The sequence below is a fragment of the Nothobranchius furzeri genome, chromosome 12 (genome assembly GCF_043380555.1).
Source record: "Nothobranchius furzeri strain GRZ-AD chromosome 12, NfurGRZ-RIMD1, whole genome shotgun sequence".
Taxonomy (NCBI): Eukaryota; Metazoa; Chordata; class Actinopteri; order Cyprinodontiformes; family Nothobranchiidae; genus Nothobranchius; species Nothobranchius furzeri.
Genome location: NC_091752.1, coordinates 51,776,907 through 51,794,243, shown reverse-complemented (window position 1 = coordinate 51,794,243; position 17,337 = coordinate 51,776,907). Strand labels below are relative to the sequence as shown.

General features: G+C 41.0%; 1 protein-coding gene, 1 non-coding gene and 1 gene segment (V, D, J or C); all 3 read left to right on the top strand.

Annotated features, from left to right (window-relative positions):
* Positions 1-1,539: 1,539 nt before the first annotated feature.
* Positions 1,540-6,757, top strand: LOC139062162 (uncharacterized). 3 transcript variants are annotated; one of them, XR_011515749.1, is made up of 9 exons: positions 1,540-2,058; positions 2,523-2,676; positions 3,549-3,671; positions 3,742-3,959; positions 4,072-4,148; positions 4,233-4,337; positions 4,413-4,445; positions 4,518-5,169; positions 5,380-5,456. XR_011515749.1 is itself a non-coding variant. In XM_070542681.1 (8 exons), the coding sequence occupies exons 2-8, from the start codon at positions 4,305-4,307 to the stop codon at positions 6,468-6,470; spliced, it is 789 nt and encodes a 262-aa protein (XP_070398782.1). In that variant the 5' UTR covers positions 4,072-4,148; positions 4,233-4,304; the 3' UTR covers positions 6,471-6,757. The 3 variants fall into 3 exon arrangements, 1 of the variants encoding a protein (XP_070398782.1); XR_011515748.1 differs by lacking the exons at positions 1,540-2,058; positions 2,523-2,676; positions 3,549-3,671; positions 3,742-3,959; positions 4,518-5,169 and adding exons at positions 5,540-5,631; positions 5,712-5,976; positions 6,117-6,323; positions 6,406-6,757 and having other exon boundaries at positions 5,380-5,427; XM_070542681.1 differs by lacking the exons at positions 1,540-2,058; positions 2,523-2,676; positions 3,549-3,671; positions 3,742-3,959; positions 4,518-5,169 and adding exons at positions 5,540-5,631; positions 5,712-6,022; positions 6,117-6,323; positions 6,406-6,757 and having other exon boundaries at positions 5,380-5,427.
* A 4,364-nt stretch (positions 6,758-11,121) lies between these two features.
* LOC129166967 (uncharacterized) overlaps positions 11,122-17,337 on the top strand; it is a 29,747-nt gene continuing 23,531 nt past the window's right edge. The window contains exons 1-2 of the transcript XR_011515747.1: positions 11,122-12,205; positions 13,350-13,646. This is a non-coding gene — a transcript (uncharacterized protein). The remainder of the gene's footprint in view (positions 12,206-13,349; positions 13,647-17,337) is intronic.
* On the top strand, positions 13,699-16,256 carry LOC129166898 (Ig heavy chain C region-like). The segment is given in 3 exon segments: positions 13,699-15,266; positions 15,348-15,659; positions 15,770-16,256. Coding segments are annotated over 3 exon segments (1,101 nt in total).

The following is a 17,337-nucleotide window of genomic DNA, read 5'->3' as shown; positions in this document are numbered from 1 at the left end:
CTGCCAGACGTTCCCAGCAGACCCTCGCGATATGTTTGGGCCTGCCTGGTCAGACCGGCATCCTCCCCACCATCTGAGCCAACTCACCACCAGGTAGTGGTCTGTTTGACAGCTCCACCCCTCTCTTCACTAGAGTGTCCATGACATGCGGCCGCAGGTCAGATGAAACAACAACAAAGTCAATCATCGAGCTGCGACCTAAGGTATACTGGTGCCAAGAGCACATATAGCACACATAAGGCAGAGAAGTCCAATAACAAAAAACACCACTCAAGTTCAGATCAGGAGGCCCGTTCCTCCCTACCACACCTCACTGTTGTTGCCCAAGTGAGAGTTAAAGTCCCCCAGCAGAACGAGGGAGTCACCGGAAGGAGCGTTCTCTAGCACCCTCTCCAAGGTCTCCAAAAAGGGTGGGTAGACTGTACTGTAACTTGGTGCTTAAGCACAGACCACAGTCAGAACCTGTCTCCCCACACGTGGGCAGAGAGAGGCTAGCCTCTCATTCAGTGGGGTAAACCCCAACGTACAGGCACCAAGATGGGGGTCAACTAGTATGCCCACCCCTGCTCGGCGCTTCTCAGTGGGAGCAACTCCAGAGTGGTAGAAAGTCCAACCCCTCTCAAGGAAACTGGTTCCAGAGCCAGAGCCATGCATTGAGGTGAGTCCGACTATATCTAGTCGGAACCTCTCAACCTCACACACCAAGCCAGAGAGGTGACATTCCATGTGCCAAGAGCCAGCTTCTGTAGCCAAGGACCAGATCTCCAAGGTCCCCGCCCTCGTCTACCACCCGTCACACACTGCACCTGACCCCTTTGGCCCCTCCCACGAGTGGTGAGCCTATGGTAATGGGGACCCAAGTTTCCTCTTTGGGCTGTGCTTGGCCGGGTTCCATGGGTGAAAGCCCAGCCACCAGGCGCTCGCCAACATGCCCCACCTGACCAACAATGTTTCTTGTCAATTGTAGAATTCGATAAATTGAGTTCTTTAAGAGCTCAATATATTATCTCTATTTATGACCAATAAGCTGTGATACTCTATATAAATATAGAATATAAACTTGCTTGGTCTTTACTGTGTTTAATCAGAAGATTCTAGGATTCTTTGCTTATTCAGGGATTGTAAACACTTCATTTTGATTCAAGAAAGAGTCAGGTTTGAAAAATGTGATGATGTCCTTGTCATATCAAAACATTACTGATCCTTATATAAATTCAATTCACAGATTAATCAAAACATTTCATTTAGTGTTCATATAACATTTGTTCATCAAAAAAATTATTCTTCAATGACTAATTAACCTATAAGTTTTAAATGTTCACAGAGTCCTGTAGAACTGTATGGGAAGCTTTGGCCTTGAGGAGGGAACATGATTGTTGACGATACGTTATCATGTGTTCAGAGCTGCAGAAAGACTCTGAGCCAGCTGATGGGATGCAGGATCCGGCAGATTAAAGGAAACACATGCAGACTCGTGTCTCCATGGTCGACCAGATATTGAAGAGTCAAACTGTACTTAAAAACTGACCATTACCCAAGCCCCCACAATGCCGCTCAGAAAATGGTCCCAACCCGGAAGTAAGAAAAATTGCAGTTCCACCCTCATCCGCTGGGGGCTGGTGCCAGAAGCGAGCAAATCCTCATTGACTCCCATGTTGAAAATGCCGATTTCACAGCAGAAATAAACATGTTTACAGCCTGGTGCCAAAACATGTTTTTTGTCTAAATTATCTAGTTTATACTCATGACAACTCTGAGGGGGGTGAATTTTTTTCTCACTCTTCTGTTTAAGTGTATTGAAAGCCTAAAATTCTGTATAATTAATGAGCATCCGACACACGTGACCGCCGCCTCAGACCCACGTGACCACAGAGCTAGCTCCGTGGAAAGGCCTCAGTACAGCCTCGGCCCCTCCTGGAAGCTGTTTCGGGATTTTGAGTGTCTGTGCTTGTGAATTCTGTTTTGGATATTATTGGTGCAATTGTTGGACAAAATGACTTGCAGTGGTATTAATTGCACTAATAGAGCGTCCAAGGAGTCTCCACTTCATTTTTTTCGGTAAGTTAAAATCTATATTCGTATTTTATGTCACTGCTGCCTTTAAACTAGCTGAGTTTACCGAAGTAGCTAGCTAACTATCAGTTTAACATGTAGCATTTACTGTTTAACCATGAAATTTAAATGTAAAATACGGTAAAATAATTAATAGGGCATATTTAGATGGGTAATATGGTAAAAGATCAAAATGGGTTGAAATATGACGGAGCGCTAAGAGGGAGACTTCTGTGTCCAATCTTCCACCCGGTAATCCCCAGCGGTCAGGCCGGGCAGCCTGACCGATCCGGCGCCTACTTGCTGCGCCTAGCTGCTGCGCGGTCTGACCGCTCGTGGAGTTTTTCATGTCTGACTTTAACCGCATCTAATACTGTATTATGGCGTGAGCGCAACAGCGACAACTTAATATCGATGTGTAAGCAGCCTGAGTGGTAGGGTGTTTTCATCTCAACCCTTAAAACCTCCAGCAGGCTTGGAGTGACACCTGTGTCCATTCTAACATCCGGTAATCCCCAGCGGTCAGGCCAGGCAGCCTGACCGGTGCGGCGGCTAGTTTCTGCGCGGGCTGACCGCTCATGGAGCTCTCAGAGACAGATCTGACCGGAGAAATACTGCAGCTCGGTGAGAAGTCTATAGGGCATACAGCGTTTCCCTTAAATCCCACCGCCACGCCGACAAGATCCCAAGTTTCTTTGTTTTTGTTGGCGCTGTTTACCGAAGAAGCAGCGGGAACTAATATGTTGTCGCTTGTGATCACAGCCGGCGGGTAGCAAGTATGTACAGTCTATGATTTTACCTCTCCCTCCTGCAGTCTTCCCCTATTAAAATTTAAAATGTGTAACTTCATGTATTGGGATGAATGACTAATATTCATGTTAAACTCAAACGTTAGGCATTTAGGGGGAAAAAACAAAATAATAAACATTATACAGATGTCAAATAAATCAAACTGTAATTAAACAATATATTTTCAAAGTCTCGATTCTGGATAAAATCCAACAACATATGCTTTATAAATAAACACTACACATGGCTTTTACACACACACACACACACACACACACACACACACACACACACACACACACACACACACACACACACACGTTACATTGTGATTTCTTAGTAAATATTCTATTTGGCGAGAGATAAATTTTATTGTATTTATCCTAGTGAATCTATAATTAAACGGGTAAACTAGTAGCACCACATCCAACATCAAAGAAAGTAAAATGTTACTATCAGGAGAGGGAGAATGATTAAGTGGTTAGCAGCAGTGTGCTAGATGATGGCCCCCTCCATGAGGCCACCACAGCTCAGCAGAACATCATTGTAGCTTCTTCTGGGGAGAAAAACACTTGGAGAAAAAATAAAGTTAACAGCTGAAATAGCAGGAAATAATACAGTTAAAGAGCAGATTGTAGAAGAAAGAAACCCCTGGGTTAAACTGGTCTGTCTACTGCATAATGCTGAACTCTAACATGTGTCCTCAGGGAAGGACCTGATTGGTGTCCAGAACCTGCTGAAGAAGCACCAGGCTCTGCAGGCTGAGATCACAGGTCATGAACCTCGCATCAAGGCTGTCACCCAGAAAGGAGAGACCATGGTGGAGGAAGGTAGAGCAGGTCTGGTACTGACATGTTTCTGAGGTGTCTGCAGGTTCTGGCTCACTTTGTTTGGGTCCAGGTCACTTCGCTGGTTCAGAACCCTCGGCCCGTCAGAACATTCTTATCCACCACGTTCTAACACCAGACCTGTTAACCCGACAGCAACAAGTGGCTCCAACTGACGATGAGACCGGGAAGGAGCTGGTTCTGGCTCTGTACGACTACCAGGAGAAGAGTCCTGGAGAGGTCACCATGAAGAAGGGCGACATCCTCACGCTGCTCAACAGCACCAACAAGGTTCGTGTGCCCTTCACAGCCGAGGAACGACCTCCAGCTCAGAGCGAACATCTCCACACCTGCTTTGTGTTTGTGTGACTTTAGGTTGTTTTACTTGAACTCGCGTCTTTAGCTGAATGAGGATGGAGAGACGGGTCGGACCTGGAGCAGGTCGAGGTCTTGCAGAAGAAGTTTGACGACTTCCAGAAGGTCGGACTTTTCCTCCTCTCCGTCTTCCAGCAGCAGCTGTCAGATCAGCTCAGGTGATAATCAGCAGGTGCTTTTGTCCTGCAGGACCTGAAGGCCAACGAGTCCCGCCTGAGGGACATCAACAAGGTGGCATCTGAACTGGAGTCAGAAGGTCTGATGGCTGAGGAGGCTCCTATGGTTCAGGCTCAGGTGAGCGTCACCTGTCTGCAGCAGCTGGTCCCTCTCACTTCCTGGTTTGTTAACTCTGCTCGTCTCTGTTTGTAGCAACAAGAACATCTGGGTTCTGCTCCTGGAAAGGTGCGTGTTGTCCTCCGCCTCCACCAGAACCAGACGTGGTGTTTTTGTTACCACTCATTTGTTTGTTTACAGGATGAAGCCGACTCTAACCCCGGCTTTCCACAGGAGCCGTCAGCAGCACGTTACTGCAGCAGCACGTCATAGCTGCTGATAGGAACCGCTGTGGTCAACAGAACCTTTTCCACCGGAGCCGTCAGCAGCGCGAGTCGGCCGCGTCTCAGGAGCAGCATGTCGCGGCCTTTACGCGCCGGTTCTATTTTCTACGCGCGACGCCTCTGAAACGGGTCGAGTTCGACATTTTTGGGGGAGGAAAGACAGGAAATCGGACGTGGAAATTGAGAGAAGCTCCCGATATTTTCAGAATAAAGAAAGTACTGCCTTCCGGTTGCTTTAATTTTAAAAACAGTTACTAACTGTGCGGCCCCGTGAGAAGTTATCACCTAGCTAGCGGTCTCCTTTGTTTTTCAGGTCCGTATTGGCGATTATAAAATGGACAGAACATAAAACACAAACCATGTTGTAGTTTTCTCCTGCTTGTTGTTGTGTTTACTGACGAAGTCACTCGTGTGACTTCGTGCTCGGTCGGTGACAGCTGCTCCCCTGCTGCTTCGCGTCTCGTGGGAAGGGCCAAGCAGCAGCTTACGCGAGCAAGACGTGCTGCTGCAGTAACGTGCTGCTGACGGCTCCCGTGGAAACCCGGGGTAACACGGCGTCACCCTGAAAGGTGAGTTCATTCAGCTGATCAGAGGTCACCTCTGATGGCCGCAGTCACGGCCGACCGTGCTGACATCACACAGGAATTCAGGTGACCCGGCAGGCACCAGGTGCTGGTGAAAGTGGGGACATGTCAGCTGGTTGCCATGGCTACAGTTATCTTTATGCATCTGTATGACTGCTGACTGGTGTGTGTGTTTCCTGTGACCTTTGACCTCAGACCGTACGGTTGGGCGTTCAGACGACGGCTAACTTTAATTCCATCAAGGTAAGAGGAAGCTCTTCCCTTCCTGTCTGAGCGATCCGTCTCCAGGTTTCCTTGTCCGGCGTCCAGCCCGCTGGCGTCCACCTTCATCTCACTGGGTTTGGTTTCTCTCCAGGAGCTGAACAACTGCTGGCGCTCGCTGCAACAGCTGGCTGAAGACCGGAGCAACATGCTGGGCAGCGCCCATGAGGTGCAGCGCTTCCACAGGTACCCCGCACACTTATGCGCCGCTTACGGGTCAGTAGAGTTTGGACCCACACTCAGACGGAGTTCTGATGTCTTCTCAGAGACGCTGATGAGACCAAAGAGTGGATCGAGGAGAAGAACCAGGCCCTGAACACAGACAACTACGGCCACGACCTGGCCAGCGTTCAGGCTCTGCAGCGTGAACATGAAGGCTTTGAGCATGACCTGGCAGCTCTGGGTGATAAGGTCCGCTTCCTGATCGGTACCAGGACCCGGGTTGTCTCTGGAGACACGTTCTTCATGGTTCTGGTGACTCCACCCCAGCCGTTCCTGATCAGCAATCAGCGGGGTGCTTTCCTATTTAAGGTGGATGGAGGACACAAGTTGACGCCAGAAGATTGCCTCAGTTTTGGTAGTAACCAGCCACTCGTGTTACCTCTAGTGTTCCTAGGATTAATGTTATTTCGTAGTGTTTTTGCTCTTATATTGGATTTACCATTCTTCAGGATTCCTGTCGACCTCATTGGATACTGACCTCTACTCCAGGATTTGGATATTCAACACACGGACCTCATCACCAGCCTCCATAACCCACCTCTCATCTCACCCAGTGCCCCATCCACCAGGACGCCCCGCTTCTCTCCACCTCTGCTCCCTCTCCTGCGCTTCCTCTTTACCTCTCCCTCCTCCAGCCAACACATACACCCACCACAGTAAGTCTGCTGAACACCTCTGCCTGCCTACAATGGATTTTGAAACCAGAACCTAAGCTCACCTGTGTTCTCCCTCCTCCAGACGCTGAGCTGTTGTTGCAGTTCCAACCACAGACTTATCTGTGCACCTTAAGTTCCTCCTTATAAATAAATCATTTTTTCCATCAGTTTTTGGTCAGTGTTGTATTCTGCATGTCTTGGGTTAAGTACCTTCCTCCAAACATGACACTCCTCTTCAAAGAGCAAATCTGTTCAGCAAATTCTGACAGACAGACCACCATTCTTCTGTCATGATGCTGTACAGGACATTTTTAGAGTTTTTCTTTTTAAAGATAAATAGGATTACATTTAAATAGCAATACTTTCACATTATCATTTTCCCACACTTCTGTATAACTGTATTTTGTTGTTTTTCAATAAAGAATGACAAATTATTTAAGTTTGGATTTGTTGCACACAAATATAGATCTGTAAAAAATATCTACAAAGCTAATGTTTACATAAGTATGATTGGGTTTTGCAATACGCCACTATTTTAGTAAGATTTTCAAACCAAGTAAAGTTAGTAAAGAACACATTTCTATTGTCTGCTAAGAAACTGTTGGGATTTAAAATGGGCCTGTTGTACAAATAACTTGTAAATGATTATTCCTCACTTTTGTCTTAACCAAAGAAATTCCAGTAATTGAGCAAAAACATTTATTTTTAACACTACATTTTATAAAACAGGGCGCAAAGTGTCGGCACATGTATGCATGTATGTCGATGGTCCGCCCCAACCGAACCAGGAGACACAGACGTCAGGGAGGCCAAGGTTGTCGCTGCAGCTCTCTGGGCACCACGCCTCACTCAGCTGTCTCCAATGATCCAAATGGCTATGGAGGAAAAAATAACAGGTTTGTCATAATTGTTTAAAGTACAAAACCATACATGAAGTGGTGAGACAGGTATGTGGAATTTACACTTGCTGCTTTGTGTAGCTGATGTTGGAGACACACAGGCTGCGACCTTTTAACAGATCTAAGAAAAAAATGAAAATTAAAAACTCCAAGACCTCATGTCATATTTACTAATCAGCTATGGCTGATTTATTGTTTGGATCACAGTGAGTTACACTAATTCTAATATATTTTTATTTCTATTATACATACATACTTTTTAACTGTTATTTTCACATGACTGTTATCGGGCTCTCTTGTTCTGGTTCTCATGATAATTCCGTGTCTTCCAGTAAGTTATCTTGTGCTTACTTCATCTGTATAATGTCTCTTTACTTTTGGTAAATTGTACTGAGTCCAGAATAAAGACTAGTTGGCTGTACAAGATACAAACAAGTATTACATTTTGGAAATATATGAAATGTATTTAGGCTGCTAATTTAGCTCGAATACTAATAACTGCCATATTTTCCGGACTATAACTCGCACTTTTTTACATATTCTGGCTGGTCCTGCTACTTATACTCCGGAGCGACTTATATAACAAAATATGTAGGCTACACCGCGCTGCTGCGGGCCGACTCCGACCCACACAAGAATGAGTTCCCCTGTCCCGCTGGGAGGGTTTAAAACACCGCCAGCATCTGTTAGAGCCTGTGGCGGGGTGCTGAGGGCCGGCTCCAGCCCAGGAATGAGCTCTCCTCGCCGGCCGGGAGGGGTGGAAACACCGCCATCCTCTCCTCTGCTGGCTGTTGTTCATTCTGTTATGGTTACCGGTGCTTGTGTTGCAATGTGAAACGCTTGGTCTCAGATTTTGTAAGAAAGATAATAAAATGTCCCCCCAAAATACGACTTAAATATATTTTCTCTTCTTCATGATACATTTAATGGCTGGTGCGACTCAGGAGTGATAGCGCCGAAAAAAACTACTGAAAACTTGCTCAAAGCAAAATGTTTTCATTACGGAAATAAATTATAAACTTACCGATTTAAAACTTTTTTAATACTGGTACTTCTCACGAACAGGCGCAGAAAACCTCCACCTAAACTCCGTGTAAGGTTCAGGTCGATGGGTGTTCCAGTTAGCTCCGGTTGGGTTGAAGCTAGGTGGCTACATCCGTTAGCTCGGCTCCCACCTCCGCTTTAGCTTTGGGTTAGCCAGGGTTAGCTTCAGGTTAGCTCGTAGCTAGTTCGCCAGGGTGTCGTCACTCGAGCCCAGCCTTACAGCCACACCCTCAGCGCTTCCTCTCTTCCCTTTTATGGAATTGTCTGGGCTGGACGGAACCTGTGACACGGTCAAAATGGCGGTGGTGGCCACCTCCCATTATAGACAACAAACGTGTTATTGAAGCCAATGGAATCCGTTTGTCCAGTATATGTACAGTCTATGCCATTACCGGACATTACACAATAAAAAAAAATGGTATGGTATGATGTCATTATCTGTCATGTTTGTAAATGTTAACGTTGTGATCAATGTGCTGACGCTTGATTTGAAGAACATCGAGAATTGAATTCACGTTGGAATTTCTGATAGAAACATCATAATTCGATATTTTCCTAAAAGCTTTGTTGGCCACAGCTGCTTACCACTTTCAGTAACACATCAGCGAGCAGAATAAATATTTTCTATGTTGTACAAACAAAAACCTTATTCAGGGGATTCATTCATTCATTAGATCAGCTCTATCTGTGGCCTACTAATAGTGTTGGGAGTAACGCGGTACAAAAGTAATTAATTACTGTAATGCATTGCTTTTTGCTGTAATGTGGTAACGTAAGGCATAACAGGGAAAGAAAATGGTAATATTTACTTGGTACAATTGTCAGTAATGCTGTAATTACAATGCGTTTTAAACCCAGAATCAAGATGTGGGTTTCCTAAAAATTCAAATTGCGGGAAGCCTGAAAAAAGATCCAGTATCCACATATATTACATCATTCTTGGACTCGGCTTTGCGGGCATTCTGTGAGCAGAGAGGACGCAGCAGTAATGGCTCAAATAGTTCAGCTGTGTCCTGCGCGCGGCCGCTGTTATATTCACAAAATCGTTCCACCAAAACAAAGTAATTCGTTTGTGATAGTTTATATCAGCCCATATTCTCTGGTACTTCATGTACTTTTCAGCTGAGTTCATAATCTGTGCCCCGTTGATTTCAACTCATTGCTGCTGGAGCGCAGCGCTTTTTGTTTTTTTGCGTTCGGTAGATCCCTTTGGCTGACTAGTTAGAAAGTAGGAAATCTAGGAAAAAGTTTTTCTGTAAGACGGAGAAAACATGCAGCATGCAGGAAGGTTAGAGAGAGAAAGGGCAGGAAATCATTCAAATAAAATCAAGAAAAAAAACTAAGTGCTTGAAAAGAAAAAAGTAGGCAGATTTATCCCCAATACACATTTTTACCAGTGAAAAGCAATAATATATAAGCATTTCATATTTATACATGTGATAGAATCAGATCACCCCAGAAGTCAGTCCCACATCCAGGGCTGTATCAAGGCATTTGGGGACCAAGGCAAATATGGACTTGGAGTCCCCACCACCTCACTCCCTGCTCAGATAATATAAGATGGCAGCGTGCTGAGAGTACAGATTGTTGTTGCTTTTATTTAATAAACAATCATTTTAAAGCACTGTTATTATATCTGACTGTTTTTAACAGCAACCCTAGCTCAGATATCACATCACCTTCCACATATATGTCATGAGCTCACTGAGCTTCACATTACCAGATTCATATTGAAGTTGTTTTGGTGAAAGTAACTTAAAGTAATGCAAAAGTAGTGTAATGCCTTACATTTTAAAACCAGTAATATTGTAATGTAATGAATTACATTAAAATGAGGGTAACAAGTAATAAATAATGCATTAGAGTTTTGAAGTAACTTGCCCAACACTGCCTACTAACCAGCTTATTTTTCACTTTTGATTACAAAAGCTAAAGATCATTCATAAGATTAGAGTCTGTAGAGCAGGGGTCACCACCTGCAGTAGAAACACCTTCACACTTCAGCAGACCTGGTTTTAATAAATAAATAAGAGGGTAGGGAGGTGATTAAATCATCAGATACAGGTGTGCTGGAGCAGGAAATGTAAAACCAGTGGTTCCTGAGGACTGGAGTTGGGGATCCCTGATCTAGCAGCAAAACAGAAAATAAGAATTAGTAACAACTTTCTGTTATTAATAGTGATTTAAGCTGTATGCAGCCATGGGAATAGATTACTATTGGGACTGGAGCTGAAATGAGAGCCCAATAAAGAGGAAGTGTGCTGTAACTGATGGCAAACTGACATTATTTTGTACAACGTAGACATAAAAATGAAAAATCTCCTGAGAGATGCTAATAAATAGTGCTGGGTGCCAGGTGGCTTTTATATTTTCTTGATTCAAACAAAGGAAGTGTTTGTAGAAGAAACTCACTCCAGTCTATCACTGTGATGACTACTTTGACTACTGGGGAAAAGGAACAATGGTGACGGTCACATCAGGTAAAAAACTACATTTATTGTCTCTATTCTTTATTTTAATATAAATCACAATTTTAAATTTGGATGTTTCGACCTCATAGTCAATGTCTGTTTATTTTATGTTGAATTACATAAACATTTCACTGTGACCGTGGGGTAAAGGGACAACAGTCACGGTCAAAACAGGTAAAAATATTCTTTATTCAACTTGTATTAGTCACATCAGAAAGTTGTATATTAAGATGTTGATAAGACTGGACATCAGGGGCATCTGCAGGGTCTTTGCAGGGTTTTTGTATGTTGGACATGTTGAGTTATTACACTGTGACGGTGCTCTTGACTACTGGGGTAAAGGGACCGCAGTCACTGTAACATCAGGTAAGATCTTCATATTTATTTGTCTGTGTTGTTTATTTAGACTTTTAAAAAGTTTTATTTTTCTTTTTTGTGTCACACCAGTCCATTTATTTCTGCAGAACTTTATAGCAAACCCATTACAACCAGTAGACCCAGTTTAAGCCCTACTAGAGCAAAATGATTTAGTTAAATCTTTTGTATTTTTATTTCTACGATTATTACAGCTTTGAGACATTAGATTTCAATGAGACGTCCAGTCGTGGTAACCACGTTAACCTGTGAGTAGGTTTTAGTATTGGCTAGTTGGTGATTTGTTTTACTGTGACAACGCTTTTGACTACTGGGGAAAAGGAACAACGGTCACCGTCACTTCAGGTATGAAAATTGACCACTTCCAACTAGTTCATACAATTTGTTGTAACGTAAATAAAAATGTTTTGTTTTTCTAGTTTGAGATAGGAGGACAAACTACAGCAAATAGATTGTAGAGCAACAAAAATGACTCGTTATGGCTGTTAAATTTAGTTTAAACCAAATTCTAAAGGCAGATTTAAATTTGCTTTTTCTGAATTTAGTTATATTGTTAAATTAAATGTTTAAATTCTGAGAGTAAACTTAAAATTCAAGATATTGAGGGTAAAAACTGTTGTCGAATTTAATGAAATTGACAGTAGAGGTAAAAATGTGATGAGTGGCTTAAAATAAAATAAAAAATGATGAAATTAGTTCTAAGTTAGTCACGGAGTCTTCTTGTTGTGAGTTAAGTAGATTCACTACTTTGCTACGATGCTTTTGACTACTGGGGAAAAAGGACGATGGTCACGTCACTTCAGGTATGAAATTAGTCCTCGTTCAGCAAGAAACCCTTTAATTTAATTTATTTTTTCACATTTTAGTGTTCACTGTAATGTGTCAAAATTAAAATATTGTGCTTGTTAAAGTAGTTTCAAACATCAACCTTGGATAAATAATATTTTAGACAGATAAAAACAACATTAAACTATTAAAAAAACATAATTTTACTGTACTGAGTTTTTGTCATAAGAGTGAATCAGCTCTAGTTACTGTGTTAACTGGGCTTTCGACTACTGGGGAAAAGGGACGATGGTAACGGTGACTTCAGGTAAGAATTGAAGAGGCTTATATGTGTTTATATTTCAATAACATGTCTCTAAAACTAAATTAGTAACATATAAATGTAAACTGTTACGGTTTCTGTAAAACAAGCCAATAACATAAAGCGCACAGTTGTTAAAACTGATTATAACTGTGAAAATGTTAAATGTAATTTTAATTTCATTGAGAAAATAGTGATAATAAATACAATTTAAGTACTTTAAGTGAAACGTTAGTTGAAAAGTAGTTTTAGTACTACGAGGTGAGTAGATCCACTACTGTGTTACCACGCAGCTTTGGACTACTGGGGAAAAGGGACGACGGTCACCGTCACCTCAGGTATGAACAGTTTGTTTTAAAATGAGATAAAAGTAAATATATTAAATGTTCACTCAGACATTCAACAGTTTTTATGCTAATAGATGTTTTATATAACAAAGCTACTTGGTTGCTCAAAAATTTGACTCGATAAAAAAAAATGTCTGTTTGGCTAAAAGTTTCTGAAAAGGTTTAAATTATTACCTAAAAATTTTTTCCAAAGAAAAATAAAAATATTTAAAAATTATTTTTGATTCATAATTTTAATGAGCTTTAATTACCTTCTTAAGAAAAGTTATTTTTTATTATAAATACAGTTTTATGGTAACACTATCAAAGGGATTTAAAAGACCATAAATTTGTGATTCAAGACTCTTAAATGTCTTAATTTCGATTTTGATTCCCTGGCTGATAAAATGTTTCTAGACACTTTAAATGAAAGAAATCAATATTATTCAATTTGCAAACGTGAGTGTTTTGGGTAATTTGACTTGACCTATAATTTATTAATAATAATTATATGTTAAAGATCTGGGTTTACTTTAAGTACATTAGTCGTTTTTATACTGCGACACAAGTAGATGCATCACTGTGTCTACGCTGCTTTTGACTACTGGGGTAAAGGTACAACGGTAACCGTTTCATCAGGTAAGAATTTCTTTTTCAGAGGTAAAATTAAGCAAATGTTTAAAACCTGCTTTGTTTTGTGGTATAGACTTTTTTTTTGTTGTTGTTGTTGTATTTAAGGTCACTAACTTGTTTTATTTTTTCTAGGGAATTTTTCATATATCATTGAATTTTTTGTAATTCTATGCATGTTTCTCTTTTTTCAGAGACTTCAAAACCTCCGGTTGTGTTTCCTCTGGTGCCATGTGGCTCTGGGGGCAGTGACACGGTCACTCTCGGCTGCCTCGCCACCGGTTTTACCCCCTCGCCGCTGACTTTCACCTGGAAACTAGACAACACTGCTCTGACGGATGTCATCACATACCCTTCAATGCAGAAAGGCAGTGAATACATGGGGATCACTCAAGTTCGAGTCAGAAGAGCGGACTGGGATGCCAAAAAGCAATTCCAATGTGTCGCAAATAACGCTGCAGGGGAAAGTACTGGTCAAGTTGTAAAGCAAAGTAAGACCTATGCTACATTATAAATTATTGCTTTTTGTTACTTATTTTGAGCCGTAATTAGTTTATGTGTGTCTTACATTCTAGATAAATATGCAGAAATTAACTTATAACTAGATATGTGCAGTTTCTTCAGGTGTAACTTAAGTAATGTGATTACTTACTAATTAATAAGTACTGCTAGTCTGCAGCCTTTAATTGCATCGGTAAGTTTTTAATTTTTTTTATTTTTTATGTATAGGAAAAAAATCAAATATCAACAAGTTATTTTTGTTAAATGTCTCCTACTAAAACAATATGTTCAAAATGTTAAGAGAATGCTTAAATGGGGCAAATGTTTAAAAATGACGCTTATGTTCCGTAAGAAAACAATTACATTACACTGTAAAAAAATTATTTAGCTTTTTAGCTTCTGATTGTAAAACACGGAAAGAAAAAAGGAAAATTAAGGCTGTCCAAAAATCTGAGTCTAACCAAATATCTGCTTTCTCCTGAATTTATGATTTTATATACATGATATAGTTATATATGATATATGATATAGTCATATATGACATATGATATAGTTATATATGATATATGATATAGTAATATATGATATATGATATAGTCATATATGATATATGATATAGTTATATAATATAGTTAGCAGTTGAAAAATAATGTACATTTGGGATTTTTTTAAACACACACACACACACACACACACACATATATATATATATATATCATTTAGCTTATTTAGCAGCCTATTTGCCATTAAATCAAGGTCCACTTTTAACAATAATTAGGACAGCTTTGTTGTAATTCTTGATTTGTTTTAAGTAGTTTTTTTTCATGCTTTTCTTTTTCCATCTGACTGAATACATTTTTATTTTAACCAATGTCCTGTTTGTCTCCACCTCTTGTAGACTACAGTGGTTTGTTCTGCTTCTTTCTGCCTTAAAATCCTTCTCGTTCCTGACCTGTCTGTTGTTTCGTTCCATTAATAAAATCCACTTTCATCTGTGTTTGCTTGCCAGTAAATGTATATGCAGAAGTGAGCCTTACAGCTCTGATTTTCTATTTTACTATGAAAAAAGTTTTTATTCACTTCAGCATGAATACATGAGGAGCATCATCACTGGGTGAAAGTCACATGACATCAAGTTGGTTATTCTGTATGAAGCAGTGATGTTTCAGTAGGAACCTGATAGAACGTTGGTCACCAGGGCTTCTGCATATATATGTTTGATTGCTTGCTTCTGCAAACATATATCTGTGTGTTTGTGTGTTTTTCAGACGTGGTTTATTTGGAGCCAACTGTTAAACTGTGTTCCTCCACTAACGAGGAGAAAAAAGAAGCTTACTTCTCCTGCTTTGCCAAAGACTTTTCACCTCATAATTATGAGTTCAGATGGCTGAAAGATGAGGCGGAAATCACCAGCTGGCAAGACCAGGTCATTACTTCATCTGCAGTGAGAAATGACACGAATGGAACCATCCTGTACAGTGCAGTGAGTCTGCTCACACTCAAGACCGAAGGCTTGCACGAAACAACACTTAAATGTGTGTTTAAGGGGAAAGGGGAAAACAACACTGCAGTTTTCCAGAATGACAGCTTTTCCTACAGAGACGCAGCTCGTGAGTATTCTGTCCATACTTTAGTTCATTTGACCTTTATTTTGTGCATTTTGTAATTCTTGTTAATGATTCTTCACTCAGTACCTGTTGGGTGTAACAAAGCAGATGTAAACATAGAGATCCTAGAACCCACAAACCAGGACATGCTTGTAAAACAAGCAGGGAAATTAATATGTAAAGTCAAGGCCAGTGGGGGGAACTATGAGGTCTATTGGGAGGACACCAAAGGAACAGAACTGGTGTCTGCTGTGAAAAACGGGATAGCAGCACACACATATGAAGCTGTGCTTGACATCACCTATAATGAATGGAGTAAAGGGCTGGAGCGAATCTGTGTCGTTCATGGTGAAAACCTTGTGGATCCATTGAAGAAGCTTTATAAAAGAACAAGGGGTAAACTCCATTTCCTCTCGCTGTGAAACCAAAAGCTTTCAGAGAGTCCTCCTCTCAGAACAGTGTCAGTTTTTGTGTCTCGGGCTCTAATTGTTCTCTCATGCTTGCAGGAGCATCGCTTCAGAGTCCAGCTGTCTTTTTGTTGCCTCCAGTAGAGCAAACTAGGAAAAACATGGTGACCCTGACTTGCTATGTGAAAGACTTCTCTCCTAAAGAGGTTTATGTGGCTTGGCTTGTTGATGATAAGCCAGCAGTGCCAAAGTACCAATTCCTGACCACAGAGCCAGTGTTGAGCAATGGAAGCTACTCTGTTTACAGCCAGCTGACCCTCCCCCTAGCAGACTGGCACCAGACTGACGTGGTCTACAGCTGCACTGTTTACCACGAGTCTCTGATTGGCTCAGTGGGATCCATCGTTAGATCCATTGGATACAGAACCAATGAAAACACCAACCTGGTCAACTTGAGCATGAACATCCCCAACATGTGCAAGGCCCAGTAGACGTGTCTCTGTGTCTTCTGTTCTCTGTTGTTTGTGATCATATTGTGTTTGTGTTTTAATGCATATTAAAATCTAAATAAAAAAAACAACAATTAGCAACTGTGTCAGTGTTTGTCGCTTGTTCTTGTCTTTACTTCAACAGTTTTGTATCTGAATGTTTATCTCAACTTACTCTATGGGTACAAATTTAGATATGTGTGTCATTATATACTCAGTCAAAAAACACAATAACATAAAAGTATTTATAACATATTTGCAGCTAGACTAAAAGCATCGATGTTACTTGTCTCTGTGTTGCTGTGTTTCCTCTACTGGGTCTTGCCCTCTGAACAAGACAGACGAGTCTTTAGTGCAATTTTATTTTGTGTTATTTTAATCACACAAAATACAGATGAAACTCAAAAAATGAGAATATGTTGCAAAAGTTCATTTATTTCAGTAATCTAACTTCGACTGTGAGACCTTCTAAAGGCTCAGGAACTCTTTGCAGATGTTTTGGATTCATTAGCTGATTAGAGCGTTCTCGGCTCTTTGAGTCGAGAATATTGAAACTTTTCACAATATTCTAATTGTTCAAGATTTTGAATTTGGGGTTTTCATCACAATTATAACAAATACATGCTTGAAAAATTAAAGAGTCTGTCTCATATATTTAGTTGAATTACTGACATAAACAAACTTTTGCACCATATTCTAATTATTTGAGTTTCACCTATATATGTTCACAAGTCAAGTCTCATAAGCCTCACTGATGCCAGTCTCTCTAAAGCAAGTCAGTATCATTACAGAACTCGGTTATTAATTAAAATCTAATTACTGTAAATGAATCATTTTGAGTCAAACCAAACCAGCTTATTTATGGGAAATCAGAGTTTTTGATTAGAGATACCCCCATTCTGACCTTTGTGTGACTTTACATATTAAACTGGTTTAGGGACACTTTAGGATGTTTTTATTTGAGGTTTGGTGACAAATATCAGAAGAATTAACTGGTTTAATATTGTGTAGCAAAACATCAGATCCCAGAAAACCTGTTCTCCCACTGCAACAGCACGGCCAACATGGAGACCGAGCAGGATAGCATGGAGAACACAGCACTCACCTTCATCCTCCTCTTCCTCATCTCTCTGCTCTTCACTATTGGAAGTGTCACATTGAAGGTACTCTTGTTAGTGG